This window comes from Anoplopoma fimbria, chromosome 19 (assembly GCF_027596085.1).
Source record: "Anoplopoma fimbria isolate UVic2021 breed Golden Eagle Sablefish chromosome 19, Afim_UVic_2022, whole genome shotgun sequence".
Lineage (NCBI taxonomy): Eukaryota > Metazoa > Chordata > Actinopteri > Perciformes > Anoplopomatidae > Anoplopoma > Anoplopoma fimbria.
In genome coordinates this window covers 12,758,643-12,777,646 of record NC_072467.1, presented here as the reverse complement: position 1 = coordinate 12,777,646, position 19,004 = coordinate 12,758,643, and the positions used below count along the sequence as shown (strand labels likewise).

Below are 19,004 nucleotides of genomic sequence, written 5' to 3'. Positions count from 1 at the left end.
AATTTACAGATTTTGACAGATTTTGTATCTTAACAATGAAATACAGACCCTAGGAGACAGATGGTTTTTAACCTAGAAATAGAAAACAGACGCGCGCATTTGTTAAAGAGACAATTATGAATTCAGCCCGGGGGTTGGCGCGTGATCAAATCGCTGTGCCTCTCTGATGTTTCCGCAGCTTTGATCTCCACGCGTTAACTCTTTCTGTGCGGCTGCCTCGTGCCGGCGTTAGCTTCGGCCTGGGTTACAGGCCCGTATGATCCGAGAGTGCTTCCTGTTTGGCCTCCAGGCGGAATCACTGAAATCGTTTTGGCATGCGAGTTGTGAAGCAGATTCTCCTCACAACTGTAGGCCCGGGGTCGAGGCCTTTACATATACATATACAGAGGTCGATTTCCTTTTCAATACAGCTGTGACAAGTTCATGATGAGAGGAGGATAAATTCAAATCTGCCGTTGCATGTCGAAGCGCTTCTGTGCAAAAGTGCAAAAATGTACTGTTTTTTTCTGTTTAATGTGAGTGCCTCAGTCTGACATATGCTCATGTTTTCTATGTGTTTTTCTGTGTAATGCAGCGATTTCACACACAAACTGTAAATGGGTTTGATTTAGAAGAATATCAGCAACAACAGCCTGCCTCTCAGACTGTGTCTTTCAGCACCATGGAGAGCGACAGGCCCACATTGAGAAAGCAGCCTAGTGCCCCACTGAATATTTGATTTACTGAGGCATTACTGGTCCAGTGTGGTATATGCTTCCAAGGAATCATGAAAAAGTAAAAAAAAAACAAAAAACCACATATATTCACTCACACTCTAAATTGCCAATTTCATAGTCACACCGCTAAGACTGATACAACAGCCTTGTGATAAATACCGGTAGTCATGAAGGTTATAAGGTTCAGCTTTTGTTGAAACTTTTTAAAAGAGGTATTCAGTCAACTTTATGGCAATTTTGGAGACTGTAGACTGTGGTGCCGTTGAAACGCATTGTGTTATTCTGATAAGTTTCTTTCTATTTACCAGAGGTATGGATTTAAATTACATGCCTTGGACTCGAGTCACAAATGTGATGACTTCAGACTCGACTTGACAAAATCAAACTAAGACTTCACTTGGACTTTAACACAAATAACTTGCTTGGACTTGAGGCTTTTGACTTACAAATAATTGATACCTTCCTCGAAGCCTTAAGATTTAAAAGTGTGTTATTTAAAAAGTTTGCCACAAATCAACCCATTTTATAAATCAATTACCGTTAACACTGTTCATTCTTTGCAAGTCAAGCTTAATTTAATTAATTTTTTTAACAAACTTGTTATAACAAATAGATACAAATTTTAAAAAGCATTCCAGATTTTTGTAAATCTAATATATTACTACCATATCATCTGCAAAGAGCAGAAAAGGCCATTCTGGGGTCCCTTTAATGGACACTCTGCTCCATACAACTGTTCATGAAAACCACCGACACAATCGGTGCCAAGGAACAACCCTTGCCGAATCCAATACCTGCTAAAATGCAATTAAAGTACTACCCCGAATATGGACAGAGCTCATACTCCGGCAGTACCCCCCCACAGGACTCTTTTAGCAATAAGTAAACAAGAGATCAACTTACTTGACAGTTTAATGGTAAAAGTAAATGAATTATTGTGCTGTCTGATGTCAATCATACTACAAATCAAATTTATGAAAAATGGTTATTTGTTTTCTCGCCGAGAGCTAAATGAAAGATTGATACCAATTTCATGATAATAAGTGAATATGAAGCTACAGCCAGAGTCGGTTAGCTTAGCATAGCATCAACTTTTCATTAATTGTTTGACCAGAAATATGACCTGTAGCAGACAGCTGATTTTTTTTTCTCCTCCTGTCTGATTCTACCTCTTTTCTGCACGGTCAGCAGAGACACTATCTCAGAGAAACACAGGTGATGTTCTGTCTCTGTATGCTCAGAACTGTCTCTCTTCTCGTCGCCCTCTGTCTCACTCTCCTGCTCTAGCATGCTTGCGGCCATTAAATAAAACGGTAATCTTGTCATGCTGTTGCACGTGTGTTTATGTGTGTGTGGGTGTGCTCTTTGATCTGTCTGTCATATGGTCTTACAGCTGTGTGCTGACGTGATTACAAAGGCCTGGCCAGATGTGCTGGCCAGCTGTCTATGACACAGACTTTTCTTTTGTCTGTGTGTGTGTGTGGGAAAGATAAGAGGCAGCATATTGTCCTAATGACAAGGGCAGGTTAGGAGACAACACCGCTTCTCACTCAAGTCTTTTTATGTTTCTAACAGTGCAGGTGGATGTGCTTGTTGTGCCCGTGTGAGCGCATCTGAGAACGTAAGCAAGAATACGAATGGCTCACGACATTGGCTTCATTCAGCGCTTCCCACTTCACTGACACTTGAGCCCACCAGGGAAATGTTTGTGTGTGTGTGTGTGTGTGTGTGTGTTGTGTTTGTGATAGAGACGGAGAACGTGGTTGCATTCCTTATATGGCCATGTAGTTTGGTAAGGAGCGTGTGCGTTTGCAATAGAATGAATCAGAGTGCTGTTACATCAGAGGTACGGGCAGGCGGGATGGATCACTTGCACTCTTGTTGGAACACACACTTCCGTTTGAGTGCGTGTGTGAGAGAGAGAGAGCGAGAGAGAGAGAGAGAGAGAGAGGAATGACAGAAGCACACATACTCAGATGGCCTACTTTTTCAGCAGCATGGGGATGTAAGCACTGTTATGCAGCAGTGAGAGCAGGTTGTGCAGAGACACATTGTGAATGAATGGGAGTGGATGGACAGAATACAATTTTTTTTATTAATTTGTCAAATTATTTCATAAAAAAACGACATCACAAAGAGCAGGTGAACTATTCTGATACTGCTGATGTTTCTCCAAGTTGTACTCAGGCCAAAAACCATAACATTTTGTCAATGAGATTAATTTCATCACCATAAATAACAAAGTTACTTTTTAATCCAGCCATGGCTTAGGTGGCAAAATTAGTTTGACCCTCCATAAACACACACATGTATTCTGAACTATCCAACAAGTATATGAAATATAAAGTAAAAATCAGAGTAAAAGTGTTTAAACTAGCGCTGGACCTCTCTTGAAATAATGCCACCGACAGCTGTTTCCAACAGTTAGAGAAAATAATTGACCAATCACTGCTTAGTGGGCGGGATCAACAGTGGGAAGGTCATGTTCCTACCTAGCAGCAAGCTATCTAGCTAACGCATCAGGCTGTGGAAATATGGCAAAAGATTTCTTTCTAGTCATCCTGTGAAGCACTAACATTAAAATCCTGTTATATAATCATACTTAGGCTAATAAATAGAAAATTTAAAAAAAGAATATATGTAGAATTTGTGTTGATAAGAGTTTTCTCCCCTTTCTTTAGGGACATTTCAAGGCCAGTGGGTTGGCGGGATGCGGCACGGCTACGGAGTCCGCCAGAGTGTCCCCTACGGCATGGCGGCCGTCATCCGCTCACCGCTCCGTACCTCCATAAACTCTCTCCGCTCCGGCTCGGAGCACAGCAACGGCACAGCTCTGCTGGACCGGACCGGGGCGGTGGTCCCCGGTCCTCCTCCCGTTCCCGGCACGCTGACCACCAGCGTCTCCATGTGCAGCACGGGCAGCAGCGGCAGCAGCCCCGCTGTGTCTCGCGGGGGTTTCGTGCTCACGGCTCACAGCGAGGCCGAGCTGCTGAAGGGGAAGAGGAAAGGCGGGCTGTTCCGCAGGTCCATCCTGTCAGGGCTCAAGCTGAGGAAGTCCGAGTCCAGGAGCTCCCTGGCCTCCCAGAGGTCCAAACAGAGCTCGTTCAGGAGTGAGGCCGGGATGAGCACCGTGTCCTCTGCTGCATCCGACATCAACTCTACTATCAGGTACCAACAGGAGAAGATGATGTATCATTTGAATACACAAAACTGCTTTTTTTTAATTTTAAAAACACATTATTATGTCGAAATTATCTTTTACCCTGCATTAATAGGATTCTGGGGCAACCCACCCAACCCTTCATTAAGAATCCCAGAATCCTGTTTCACCCACTGAAAATGAAAAGTCTTTAGAAAAACAAGCAACACCTAAATAATTGGAGAGAAGAGTGCGTCACATCAACTCTGTCGTGAGGTAATGGAATAAATGAAAGTGGGGAGGAGGGTGGAGTCAAAGGACAAGGAGGAATGACGTGCTGAAAAGAGAAGCCGTCCTTTATGTGAAGGACATCAAGGCAACAACAGGCATCTGTCCTACCTAAGTGCCTGTAAAATGGATTGGCACGCGGCCCAAAGTGGGCCAATAGGTCAAAAGGTCAGCTTCCTGGTCAGCTGGCCTGATAAAAGGTTTACATTGTGTTATCCAGCGATAAGCCTGTTGTCTTTGTCTCTCTGCATCACTGTTGTCCACTTGGTTTTCTTTGGACAGACCAGCTCATAGCAACAGAGCGGACATGCTGCTGGGTTCATCGTGAAAACAGCAGCCTCCTTCACTTGAAGGTGAAGACTTAGTGTAAAATTCCAAGTAAGTTGGATTGAGGTGGCACCAGTTACTAGACGACACGAGTCAACACCTCTTAATCCTGTTCTTTTTTCCATTCTACTGCTGGAAACTTTAAAAAAAAGGCCTCCAAGGGCTAATGTATGAATGCAAGATCAAATACAACATTTTTATGTAATGTGTTGCAATTAATCAATTATTTACTGATATGTTACATATTCTTCTCATTTGAACATATTATAGTGGTAAATCTTATGCCGGGGCCAGTGAAAACATACTGAAGGGAAGTAGAGAACTAATTAATGGGCCAGAAGAGGCGAGATGAAAACAAGCTTCGTTGAGCAAAACACTTCTTATTCCCTACCAACTTCAGAAGGACTGTGCAGTGGCTCACCATGAGGGAGTGTTAAACCAAGGAATGTGTCATATGAATAGACAGGGCCAAGGGAATAAGGGGGGAAATATCTGTGAAGCACTTTGACTGTATTGTCAAGTTCTTTAGATGTACATTCTTCATGACACATTCTGAAAAAAAGATGATTTCCATTTGGGATTCTGGGATTTGATCTCTGATTTAAATATTTGTTTCAAGATGTTTTGCACTAAAATTATTAGGAATAGTTCCACATTTTGAGAAATGCCCTGAACCAATCTCCTGTCCATGTGATTAGTATGTCGATTGAGTGAGGACATTGTTAGCCTAGCTTAGCATAAGACTGTAAACAAGACGAAACAGCGTCTAGATGTTTAGGTTGTATCTCATTAATTTGATGTATACAACGCAGTAAACAGATATATGCAAAAACATTTCCGTGGTTATATGGGGAATTTCCTGTGGGAAGTATTTCTTGGCAAGCAAAAGTCTGGCATTCGAGAATCTTATTGTCACGGTAAGGTTGCCAACTTCATGCCTGTAAAGATCAACCCAGGCTCACAGAGCATACCTGGCAACCAAGCGATCTTAATCCTTTTGGACCTAAGTGCAGCCTTTGACACGGTAGACCATGCCATTTTAATCAACCGTCTTAAGAACTGGGTTGGCATCAAGGACTCTGCACTTAGTTGGTTTTATTCTTACCTCACTGACAGAACCCACTCGGTCACCATAGGTAATTACTCATCTTTTACTTCCAACATTACCTGTGGTGTACCGCAAGGTTCTATTTTAGGTCCAATTTTATTTTCCATATACATGCTCCCCCTAGGTCAAATCATCAAACGTCATAATGTCTCTTTTCATTAATAAGCAGACGACACACAGATATATACCTTCCACTGAAACCAGACGACCCAAGAAGCCTAGCTGCTATTATAGACTGTCTTAAGGATATCAACTGTTGGATGGCTTCAACTCAATAATTCGAAATCTGAGATCATTTTATTTAGTCCCCCAAACCCCATCACTCCTATTGTAAATGCACTTGGTCCTCTGTCTTTAAATATAAAATCCACGGCAAGGAACTTAGGAGTTCTATTTGATTCCGACTTCACTTTCAGACCCCGCATCACAAAAGTAGTCCAGTCCTGTTTCCTCCAAATCAGAACCATTTCCAAAATAAAACCTATCCTCACTCCCCCAGACCTGGAAAAAATCCTACGTGCATTTGTCTTTTCAAGACTGGACTACTGTAACTCCCTCCTCTCTGGCATTAACCACAAGCTAGGCTTCTTACTGGTTGTAACAGACGACATCACATCACCCCAATCCTGGCTTCTCTTCACTGGCTCCCTGTTCATTTTAGAATTGATTTTAAGATTTTGCTGATCACTTTTAAAGCACGTCTGGGTCTGGCCCCGACATACATAGGAGAAATGTTGACCCCGTATGAGCTAGCTTGCAGCCTTAGATCCTCAGGTGGGGCCCTTCTGGTTGTTCCAAAGTCGAAACTGAAAACCAAAGGCGACCGTGCTTTTGCCATAAGGGCCCCTCGGCTTTGGAACGACCTGCCGGAGGAGATAAGGCTTGCAGAATCAGTAATCTCTTTTAAATCACTTCTTAAAACACATTTTTATAGATTGGCTTATATGTGATGTCATCGTTTTATTGTTTCATTTTTATTTGGTCTTAGTATTTTATCTTATATTTGTTTACTATATTTTACCTATTTCACTTGATTTTATTTATTTTGTTCGTTTATTTGATTGTCTCTTGTTATTTCATTTTGTTTCTTTGTTTAGAACGATTGTTCTTAATGTTTCTTCTATTGCACTGTTTTGCTGGCTTGTCTGTCGAAGCACTTTGTAAACCTTGTTTTTAAAAGGTGCTATATAAATAAAGTTATTATTATTATTAAGCCTCACACGCAACTCCCCCTAAAATCACAAATTCTTATTTTAACACGTCTTTTTGTACTAATTAAACAAACGAGATAAAAAAATTCTGTTTTTTTTAACAAAAGAGGTGGTGGTAGGCATATTTTTGAACTTTGGACAGAGACAGGCTAGCTGTTTCTCCCTGCTTCCAGTTTTTATGCTAAGCTAAGTTAACCACTTCCTGATTCCAGATTTATTTTAATGCACATTATGTTAGAGCTCTCATAGATTACCTGTAGGATCCAGCCAATCCAATGTGACCTTTCACCTTTCCAGTCTCGGAGACGCTGATGCAGAGTTGGCTGTCGCAGACGACGACGTGGACGCCACGGCGACAGAGACGTACTGCGGGGAGTGGAAGAACGACAAGCGGACAGGATTTGGTGTGAGTCGGCGCTCAGATGGGCTCCAGTACGAGGGGGAGTGGCTTAGCAACAAGCGCCACGGCTACGGCTGCACGGCGTTTCCCGACGGCACGAAAGAGGAAGGGAAGTACAAACAGAACATCCTGGTGAGCGGCAAAAGGAAGAACCTGATCCCACTCCGGGCCAGTAAAATCAGAGAGAAGGTTGACCGAGCCGTTGAGGGAGCACAGAAAGCAGCCGACATCGCCCGGCAGAAGGCGGAGATCGCTCTGTCCAGGTAGTGGCTTTATGGTGGTTTGTGGATGAGTCTGTTTCTCTTGTGTTTGACATTTCCCTCCATTCCTTTGGCTGAAGTAAAAGTCTAGTTTGTGTTCGATGCTGGCTAGGTCATGGCGAACGTATAATCTAAATTGACAAAGCTCTTAAAAGTCCCTGATATCCCTATAGTCCCCATATCCGCGCAAACATTTCTGCCAAAGTTAGTCCGATTTTCTTATTGCACATGGGAGATTTCTCCTTTTGTGTTTTGTTTGTTTGCCTCCTCTTACTGGTTGGAAGTGGGTGCGACTAAGTTGGAAAAGGTTATGTCTGGTACTTCTGCCGGCCAATCAGGATTTCGAAAATTATCCGTCAGGTCTAGTAGACCTGTGAAGTCAGGTCATTCTTTGTTGTAGATGCTCCAACTTACCAAAGCTTATGCAACAATCGTCTGCATAAAACACTACGCTGCAATGATCAGTTTTCATGATTAATCAAACTATTGATGCTTCTTAGCTTATTGTTTTAGCTAACTTCTTACAGCTTCCATATTGCACCTTTGACTGTTAACTAGAAAGCACACAGTGCTGCACTTCTCTAATGGTACTAGTAGCTTCAATCACCTCACTCACTTCTTTCTTCACATTTCCACAAGAGGTGCTCAGTACATCTACAAACAAATCTTGAACACAAAATCTTCAAACTGAACAGACTATACTTAATCACCATTGTCACTAACTGAATGGGTAGCTTTCTAACAGGGGAGACTGTGGAGCTGCGACAAACAGTATGTTACTTACTCATTAAAAAGTGTGATAAAAGACATTGAAAGACAATCATAATGTAATAATTTTCTTGCCACTAACTCTCGATATCTATGTATTGTACCAATGTCCACCCCCTGCTAGGTTGACCAGATGAAAATGGGTGATATTCAGGACAAGGGAGTTGGGGGTGGGCCTGTTCACATTGCCACGGTGTGCATTGCTTCCAGTACATTACATTCAGTGTCAACAAACTGAAGTTATAATATTAGTAGTAGTCTTTCCTGCAGACTTTGCAAAATGCTTTTTTTCAACCTTGTGAGGCGACAATGATCTATGGGGGCAGTAACGTTTTTGGAATTTTTTTGCTGGACGTTCACCAAGTCCCAAGATATCAGGCTCCATGTCAGGATATGGTATGTATCATCGATAGTTTAATCTCCATCCGTAAATGGTTTTTATTCAAAAAGATCAAAGCTATGTGTCGTCATCAATTTGTTGCACTAGTGTACACGGCTAAAATAAACCTACAACAGCTATGTACCTGGGTTTAGGCTTATTTATTGGATTTGGGATTCGGGACAACTGCTCGTAATTCGGGACCCTACCCCTTACTGATGGCTCCATGTTTCTGAATCAATGGAGGAGTTGGCTTTACACATGTATACCCTCGTGGACGGCCCCATTTCGCATTATAATTTAGATCAATGACGGATTAAAGACAGGATTAAGGTTAAGAGGAACGTAGGGTTAAGGAGGTGATGGTACAAGTGAAACAACAAGCGAGGCCGTCAGGAGCTGTTAAGACTCTGATGAAGCTGCTCTGCTGAATGGAAATGAGAGCCGGCTCTCATTATAATTCTACTAAAACAATGAGCACAGTTGGGGTTACGATGTTAATAGGCGTGCCCTGACCTTCTTTACAGCAGCATGAAACGTTTGGACGGGAATATAAAGCAACAATTTTTTGTTTTTCGGCTCAGGATTTAGAAATTAATTAGCTGTTCTGGGACCTGTAGTCATGGATACGCATCGATACTCTTGTCGTGTGGGGATTCATCAGAAGTAGGCCTATGACCCATTTTGGTCCCAGACCTTGTCCCAGGGAACCAGGTTTTAGGGCCATAGACACAGTAGTTCTGTGGCAGCGCTTGCTGTCAAAGCTTCTTTTTCCAAACATCATTTGTAGACTGGGCTTGTACGGCAAGGTTTGGATAAGAACATTTAACAAGTGTCAAGGTGAACATTTGGTTAATGAGTTCCATCCAGGGATACAAACTGAGCCAGCAATTTAGGCTGCTTGCTTCACAGGAATCTCATTCCACAGTAGAATTTATATCTGCTTAAAGATGGCTTGCCTGAGCCAGTTCTGAAATGAATACAGATGGTCACAAGTAAAATATCTATCTTAGCTGCCCACTGGCTGTATTGTTATTTAAACAGTATTTCCCTGATACCATAGCAACAGTCTTGAGTATTAAAACCTGAGTAAAGTGACTTGATATGATGTATTTAATATAAAGGTTCTGGCCTAAAGGTTAGGGACCATGCTTGAAAAGGCTTCTGAAATGGACTTGAACTTTAACTCTGAAGGTAAAGTACAAGTCTTCAGAAGTTAACTCAGTACAATCCTGGTAAGGAATACTACTACCAGTAGTTGATACAAGGATCCCTATTGTTCCGACCAAGGAGCTCACAAACCATCAGCAGCATCCGAGTAGATCTCCCGTTAAGTTAAGAATTCAGTTGAAAAGTGTTTGTAATGGGAAGTTGATTTACTTCAAGATACATTTTCCGCTGAAGCACAGACCTTTCTTTCCCAAAATAAGTCTATGGGAAAGAAAAGTATTTTGGGGCACTATGGTATCAGTTGACGGACCCGGCAATTGTAATACCACTATGTGAAATTTTTATTCAAAGCCCAGGGCTCTTCCTGGTGGCTTCCGACAGGCATAGAGAAAGAGCGCAATAAAGTCCCCTCCACACCGATGGGGAAATCAATCCATTGCACTCCATTGTCTTTGTATTGCATAAAGTTGTTTCCTGCCGTCTGCTAGAAAACAACAGTATATTGCCTAAAAGCTGCTGTGTGGTGGGATGCACTGCCAACAAGGTAAAGAAACCAGAACTAAGTTTTTATAAACTGCCAAACAGAAATACTGAGGATACATGCAATAAGTGGTGAGGTATCAGCAGGAAGAATGGGTAATCTTGGGAATACTGACATTCAGTATGCCTAATGCAACGTGTGCAGCAAGCATTCTGTCCAAATGTCAGATTTTAAAAAAAAAGAAAAAGAACAAAAGCCTACATTTCAAACCTGAACTGTGTGGATATTTGCTCCAAATCCTGTTACTTGCAAGCAGCAGTGACTTGTATTTGAACACTCAACAATGGAAAAGAAGCAGATACTGTTATTTAAGTGTTATCCAATCCAATGCCTCCCATTGGCAGCACACATTTTTGCTTCTATTAGGTTATGCTGTACAACAGATGTCCTGTCCTGCAAAGGAAAGATATGAGCAACAATTGGGATAAATGGCAGCAGAGCGAAAGCAGCCTCAGATAGCGGGAAAGTGACACTGAGTTTGTGAATGAAACCGGCTGTCTGAAAAAAAGGGATCTGATTAGCAGTTGACCTTGAAACAGATCAATATTGTGACACACACTGACATCATGGTCGATAGCTGTAACTGACATGTATGTACAGTATATGCATCTGCAGATCCCCTGTTTTGATGCAGATGGACAAGCATGTCAAAGAGAAAAAACCCAAGAGTGTGACAAACAGTCACAGAGATGAAGAGAGTGTAAAAGTGTGAGAGAAAAAGACGATAATAAAGTGAGACAGAAAAAGTAAGAGTGAGAGAGATTTCTACGTTAAGCCAACAATGTCAGGCAACCTGAGAGAGAGCTGAGGTATTCAAAGAAAGAAATGTAGAAACAATAAAGTCCTTATGTAACGGCGATTAGATCTCTCCCCGCTTGTATGGTTTGACATTTTTAAGTCGCGACAGATTGAGACCTCAGGCGCTGTTTTGTGAGGTTGTAAAATAAAGCAGCCTGTCAATTTGAATACAGTCTAACGTCAGTGCTTTCACAGTTTGAGCCTGTCAGCAAGTGTGTTACAGTAATACAGAAATGTCCCACACAGATTTCAACGGTGCATTAAGTCAAGTATCCTGTTGTAAGGCGTGTCTAAATTCACAGTCCCTGGTTCATGTCTTCTCACGTGAATAAATGTAGTCCAATATTAATTCGATCTTTAAAAAGATTTGTCTTGCTGTGTTTAACACCACATTACTCCCACATTTGCACTCTTATAAGGAGAGAAAACCTCAGACATGAGTCTATACTAGAGAGTTTATATGTGTGATTTATACTTGCAGTACTAATAGAGTAAGTAGGCTGTAATATAGATGTATTAATATACAAAGCGGGTAACATATACCTCCAAACAGATCGTTAATGCAAAGCAATAGACAACCAATCCAATATAATATTTTTTTTTTCCAAAGAAAAGGATTCTTTTGTGGTTTTATGAATATGAGACCTCATGTAATACACCACAAAGTCTGTCCACAGACAGAGAGACATAACTATAAACACCTGAGGTAGTTCCTGCTACAGTAGGTGTCTGCAGGAACACATTTTGCCATGATGACTCATACTCAGACTCACAAGGTGAAAACTCTACTCTTTGTAGATCAGGAAGTTTCCTCCCTATTACACAGAAAATGGTCCTAGATATTCGTAAAACTCCTCAATAAGATATTTTTGTTGTTTTTGAGGCTAGCTGTTTCCTACTGCTTCCTGTATTGTGCTACGTTACGCTAAACATGTTGAACTTAATACTCAATACAGAGAAATAAAATGTTTTTTTGGGGTCATGACAGAAAATAAGCAAGTAACTTATAATTGAGATATATTCTTAAAAGGTATGGCATTTTACTTTTACTATCAATATTTAATCATCAAATTAAATGTGATACTTTTATACATTTTTGAAAACACCTGACAAGATATTCGCAATAGCATTTATCTGACAGCAAGTTGTTTTATCAATTGTACAACCACATTTCCCACAACCCCACTTTACCCAGGAGGCTGCTGTTTGTGTCCCGAAAAGTCAACAACAAGAACTTAATTTAAATTACAAAATGTTTATTCCAAACTGTGATCTTTTATTAAACCTTATAGTAGTTTTGTTGCTTAAACATAACTAAGTAATTTTGTTGCATTTTAAAACTGCAAAGGTAATCCGGGAGTAAATATGTTTCTCTCAAAACTTAATGCAGAACCCACTCACAGATGAATATTGCAGATTTAAGACATTAAAGGGAAAAAAAGATCCAAACTTCAGCTGCTGTATGCTGAGGAGGATTGTGCTCCTTTGGATATTTGGAGGGCAGGAGCTCATGCACAAGAAGGGGGGGGGCATAAATTATTTTTGGGGAGGGACAGAGTGTCCTTGTTTAAAGTAGGGTGCCACCTTGTGCATGCTTAAAGCAGATAAACACAGATCGAAATACCCAAAGTACTTGAATGAACCTATTTCATGAGGGCAATCAAAGTAGCAGAGGAGAGAAAAGACCAAGAGTCTACAGCGAGGCTAGCGGTGCTGTGAGGCAAAGCACTCAGCAAAGGTGCTCTTCCTGATGTTGGGGAGGACAATAACAAAAGGTCAGCGGATTATCAAAGTTATAGGATTCATCCAATGGGGACCATGAATGTCCGTACATTTAGCTAAAGCCATCCGTTCCTTTGTACTGTATAGACTAAACTATGAAGCTGGATTTATGCAATTGTTCTAGATCAACATTAGAAAACTCACTGCATTTCTCTTTTGTGACATGTTACTTTCAATTCAGTTCAAAACTTTATTTATCTTTCCCTCAAGGTGCATTTAGAGGGAAGCCAGTTTGCAAAAGTCAAATGCATAACTATACAATGCGTAGTCTTTCCTACTGATGACTGCTTCACCTGTTGCACTTTTTATTTTTTCTATTATGTATTATATTATATAGCCATATTGATGTTGTCTCCTAAAAAACATTTTTAAAAAATTGTTTTTCTAAAATGTACACCAAAACATTCTTGTTTTATGTCTTTGATGAGATCTTATTAAGCTTAAAGTGCTCTTGACACTTCTGAGTCTTAACATAAGATGCATATTTAACTAATATTAAACCAAATTAGGCCACAGTTATGCTCCAAACTGTACAGTACATACAGTGCAGTTGTGGCCTAGTCTTTAAACCAGCTCTTTCTCCCTGGTACACACATGCGCAGACACACACAGGAATGTCTAACCCAGATTCCGACAGCAGCATAGCCCAGGACAGGACAGCCTCTCCTCTCTCTCTCTCTCTCTCTCTCTCTCTCTCTCTCTCTCTCTCTCTCTCTCTCTCTCCCTGTGTCCCAGAACAGTGCAGCAGGGTATTTCCTTGTGGAACACCAGGAGAAACCCAGAGAGGTTAAACACAGTCGCAGGATTTTAGCTGCAGATACTCTTGGAGCAAAATTAAAGCAATCTGGTTCAAGGATGATGCAGCACTTTGTCCAACTTTACTGGAGTGTGTGCGTTTCTAACTATGTTCACAGGCTTTTTATGAACGTTTATGCAATTTCTTAATGTTGATTCCATGTCAGGAGGCAGAGAGGTCAAAGGTCAGGTTCCGTTCGAAATCCTGGAGCTGGTAGACAGTCTGTGTCAGCTGTCCACGTGCCTGATGTTACCGTAAATCCCCGATTTGTATGTGTGTGCATGTGATACGAGGCGAATATGTGCCCTGATTACTACGGTCACATGTGCTGACGGAACTGATGTGGCGTCAGGACTACCTGTGATTAGTTGGTAGTTGTTGTTGTTTGTGATTAGTTGGCACCAGATAAACACACCGGTGACTCACTGCGCTGTGTGGATGGAGCCATTCACCGCAATCCTGTGACCTGGTTTCATCAGCGAGCCTAAAGTGCAACACACACACACACATACATACTCACACACACACACACACACACACACACACACACACACACACACACACACACACACACACACACACACACACACACACACACACACACACACACACACACACACACATACATACAGTATTAGCAGTGAGGCAAACCGGAAAGCTCAGTTAGATATTCAGGTATGAATCGCAGTCATCAGCTGGTTCAGAGTAATGACAGAGATGATGAAGGGGCTTAGCATGAGTCCTGGATTTAACTCTCTCTCTTCACCTCAGCTCAGCGCACCTGCGTTTGTCATCTGTGTGTGTGTGTGTGTGTGTGTTGTGTGTGTTTGTGTATCTCTTTCATCTACTGCTTGCAGTGGCTCCGGTCTTCTTTGCTGTCCCCCTTTATCTCCCTCGTCCTTTTGGTCTTTGTGGCTCTGTAGATCTGTCCTCTTAAATATGCTATATATAGCATTTTAAGCATCCATATACCTTTGTGTAAGTGTATGCAATACTTTAGTATAGTTGACCCTTCGCTAAACCCCTTCCCCGAACAGTATTTATTAGGGACGGGAATCAGCAGGGACCTCCCGATACGATACTATCACAATACTTAGGTGGCGATTCGATATGTATTGCGATTCTGTGGGTATTGCGATTCTGTAAGTATTGTGATTCGATATTACGATTTCTTGCGATTTCTTTTGGTTATTTTTTTTAAAACACTGGACCATGGAAAACAGTTGAATCATACCTTCAAATACAACACAGTCAAATTCACTTAGAGCTTTCCAAGTTTTATTTCAAGTTTTAATTCCTAAATCTTAACATTAACTTAATGACTGCAGGGCAGCCAATAGAGAAAATAAATAAAAATGTGCCCTATTATTGTATAGCCCCTGTCAACTGCTCACAAACTGACAGATTAAGAAATGTATGCCACTTAGGCTACTTTTAAACAATAAATAAAAGGTAAATTAAATAGAATGAATAAAAGTTTACTTAAAATATAAACTTTGAAATCAAGTTTATATTGAAATAAAGTTTCCTCCGCCGTTTTGTCTGATAACTCAGGATGGTGCCGAGTGATATGGGCACGTATGTTGGTCGTATTACCACAATACTTTATCTTTCCGTGGCATAGTTTGCAGACAGCATTGCTCATGTCTAACTCATTTTTTCCTCATAAATTATGAAAGCCAAAGTTCTTCCAAAGTGCGATTTAAACTGTTGAGGTGCAGCATGAATCTCGGGACTAACGTCTGACATGTTTGCTGTCCAACATGTTAGCCTTTGTATTCCTACCTAGCTACTACGTGTGAAGCTGCGCTTCTAGCCGGAAGGAAATCATGAACGAATAGATTGCATAGATTGCATTGCGCCATCTGTAGGATTATAAGCGGCAACGTTTTTTTCCGCCTTGAATAAAATAATTAAAAATAGGCTACAGACAAAATATCGATTTGGGAGGCAGCGTGGCGATTTAAAAATCGTCACACACAAGAATTGCGATTCGTAACTGAATCGCTAGGTGCCAGGTTATGCTTCATCCTCACCCTAACTAACTAGCTAGCTGTGCGGTAGTTAGCTAGCTTGCTAATTCCACAATACTTAATATTATGACAGAATTATTTTTGCATATATATAGAAGAGGGAAAAACAGCAAATCCTCACTTTTTAGCCACACAAGTGGAGTTAATCTGGGGTTGGTCCACAATTTTGGTCCAGATTGAACAAGTTTTAAAAGAATTGTCATGAAATGTCATACAAACATTCATTGTCCCCAGAGAATGAAGCAAAAGGACTCACTGACTTTTTCTCTAGTGCCCCCATGAGGCGAATATTTTTAATTTGACCATTAGATGGTCAACAGAGCGGCCTGCTAAACAACCCTATAGAAAACCAGAGCGGAGACAATGGCCATCCCTATTTAATGCATCCATTACATGTGGCTCTTAAAACTACAGTTAAACCATCTTTCTCATAAACCCTGCTCCTTTGTGACATTACCTCCTCCTTTCTACTTTTTGCTTTTATGCAGAGGTTGTCAATCTTTTGGGCACTGCTGTAATTACGCTGTCTCACAATTAATCTGGTAATGATTCATTGATGCTGAATACGTAACACCTTTTAACTCCATCTTCTTTCTTCCCTTTCAGTCTCTCCCCATGCCTTTCTCCATTACACCCTCTGTACCTCTTCTTTGTCGCACCCTCTCCTCCCTCTCACTCCTTTCTCTCCTCTTGCCCTCCATCAGCAACTCTTTTTTTTCTTTTTGGACAGGATGTTGTGTGTTGTATCACCAAGCCCCCATTGAACTGGCATCTCTTTACTCTCCAGGCAGTTGATTCATCCTGAAACAGGTTGTTCCCCGGGAAGACGGGTAGTGAGACAGGAAATTGTGAAGGGAAAGAAAGAGAGAGACAGAGAGAGGGAGAGACGAAGATTAAAGAGAGTGTTTTGTGGTTTGGTGGGAGCACTAAGAAGAGAGCGGGTTATGCCAAGAGTACGTTTGCATGGTCAGCATTTTATTCATCTTTAAACCTTTGGAATACTTTTGTCAAAAATGTCAACATGCGAATAGTCATGTGAAACAAGAAGACCGTCTTCTTCTCTCTTCTCTTCTCTTCTTACACCTCGCCTCCCCCACGACCAACAGGCGCGCACTCACACACACACATGGTGGTGTTGAGTATACTGTGGGCCTGGCATAGCAGAGCTGGCAGAGAGTGCAGCAAGGGGCAAGGGGAGAAACACTGAGGCAGAGAGAGGAAGAAAAAAAAATCAATAGCCATCGACATGCAACACTGCATCAAGACTGTTACTGCCCAGAGAGAGAAAAGGGGAGGGAGGGATGGAGAGGTTATTTTACACAAGTCGAGAGCCACTCGAAAGACAGTGAAAGATAGGCGAACGGAAAGATGGAGACAAAGGTGAGGGGAGGGTTGTAATTGAGAGAAAAGATCTATTTGATATGACCAGAGAGAGAGAGATATAGAGAAAGAGGGAGGTACAAGAGGCAGATGAAAAGGAGATTGTGATAAAGATGGAAGGAGAAATTAGGTAGAGGCATAAAGGAACATGGGAGAAAATAAAAGAAAGAGCGAGGGAGATATGAAAAGGAGGCTGTGAAGGAGCAGTTAGAGAGATGAAGGAGATGTGAAAAGCCCGACAGACAGGCAGCGAGACAAGTTATTTTTTGCAAGCAAAATGATTAAACAGACAAATACAATACATACTGTAGCTCTGTAATAAATAAGTTACTGTGTGAGGTATCATGTAATATGTCATGCTGTTGGTGGTGTTTGTGTGCGTGTGTTTTTTATCTCACCCTCTGGCTCAGGTGTCTTTTATAATGAGATTCGTCAGCAACGACAACACACAATAGAGCAGATGAGTCAGATATGAATGAAGGGGTGTACGCTGCATGTTCTTCACAAAATGGCACCTGAGAAGAAAATGATGTACGTGGGCTCAATGGGGATGTGAATGGAGATGTATCATTTAAGTTTCCATAAAAAATGTCAGATCTCAGATTTTAGCAACTGCGATTAAAAGTTGGTGGGTCATCTTCCTAGCTAGCTAGATAGCTTTGGTCAATATGAAAAACGTTACTTAAGCAGCTCCTAACAAACACTGCCGCAGAGGCTGTCAACTGAAAAAATATGTCGGTGGCTTGGATACGTCACTTATGGGAATGGGCAAAAAAACCATTTATAACCCTGCCCCGATTTTTTGCATGTGAAAATGATGTGCACTGATAACGCAGTCCTGACCAATGCCGCCTTCGCGGTGGAAAGGCGTCCACCCTCAAGTTCAGGTCCGCCGACCTGCTAAGCCGTCCCCATGTTTAGAACCGTGTGGATACAATCCCCAAATCATTTATATGCTCTGAATCTGGAACCGGTCGGACTCTGCATTCAAAAGACACATTACTAAAACGTAATTACTCCCACTGCCAGAGGGGAAGACAAAGGTCTGCACAGATAGTTGTAATGTATTAATACTGTAACGGACTGAGTGACATGTAATGTTAACCTGTTATGTTATCAGTGTTAATGTGTTACAAGAAGAAGTTGTTTAAGTTAAGAGTAATAGTTATGGCATTTACTGAGTTCAGGAAGTCAGGGAAGGTCTCATGACCTGTATAGCTGTCAAACCTGTCAATCATTCTAGTTTCCTAAGGGGGTTAGGTGGCACAAGAGAGCATACCTGGGATTGGCAGATATAGTTAGGTGGGATGTCTTTGTGCTGTCCTGCTAACAAAGTGGCCTGTGTACTGTCCGCTAATAAATCGAAATAAGCGAGACTACCAAGGGTTGTGTACTTTTTGTACGCTAACCGGCCGCCCTCACACAACCAGCGGCTTCTCGCAGCACCAAAAACGTTGCCGTAAATTTCCAAATAGTCGTTATTTGATAAACTGATCCGATATTGGGAATTACATTTTTTACTTTCTCGCCTGAAAAATAATAAAATCTTAAATAATTTTAAATTAAAAGCTTAAAACACATTTCTAGAAAGTAATGGTAAATTGTCTTACTACTTCTCTTAAACGGAAGTGAGATTACAAAATTGCGGAATGCGGACCACCCTAGTTCCGGTGATGAATATGATGAATACAAAGTGGAGATGAACTGGTTGCCTTCTGAGAGTCTTGTGTGTATTGAAACTTGTGTTGATAACGTTCTATTAAACCAGGGCTATATCAGTGAAAAACAGAAATACTGTGGTGCACGGTTTATTGCACCTTTATTGTTCCAAAGGTCAGTTATTGTATTTTTTTATTTTTTATACCTACAGCGCTTTTGGACAATGTTTTTCTATTCTGTTCTGCTCTT

The 19,004-nt window shown here is 41.3% G+C and overlaps 1 protein-coding gene across 1 annotated transcript in view; it reads left to right on the top strand.

Annotated features, from left to right (window-relative positions):
* Nucleotides 1–19,004, top strand: part of jph3b (junctophilin 3b) — a 43,031-nt gene that overhangs the window by 11,892 nt on the left and 12,135 nt on the right. The window contains 2 exon segments of the mRNA XM_054620468.1: nucleotides 3,398–3,884; nucleotides 7,087–7,452. Of these exon segments, the coding sequence (XP_054476443.1) occupies nucleotides 3,398–3,884; nucleotides 7,087–7,452 (853 nt within the window).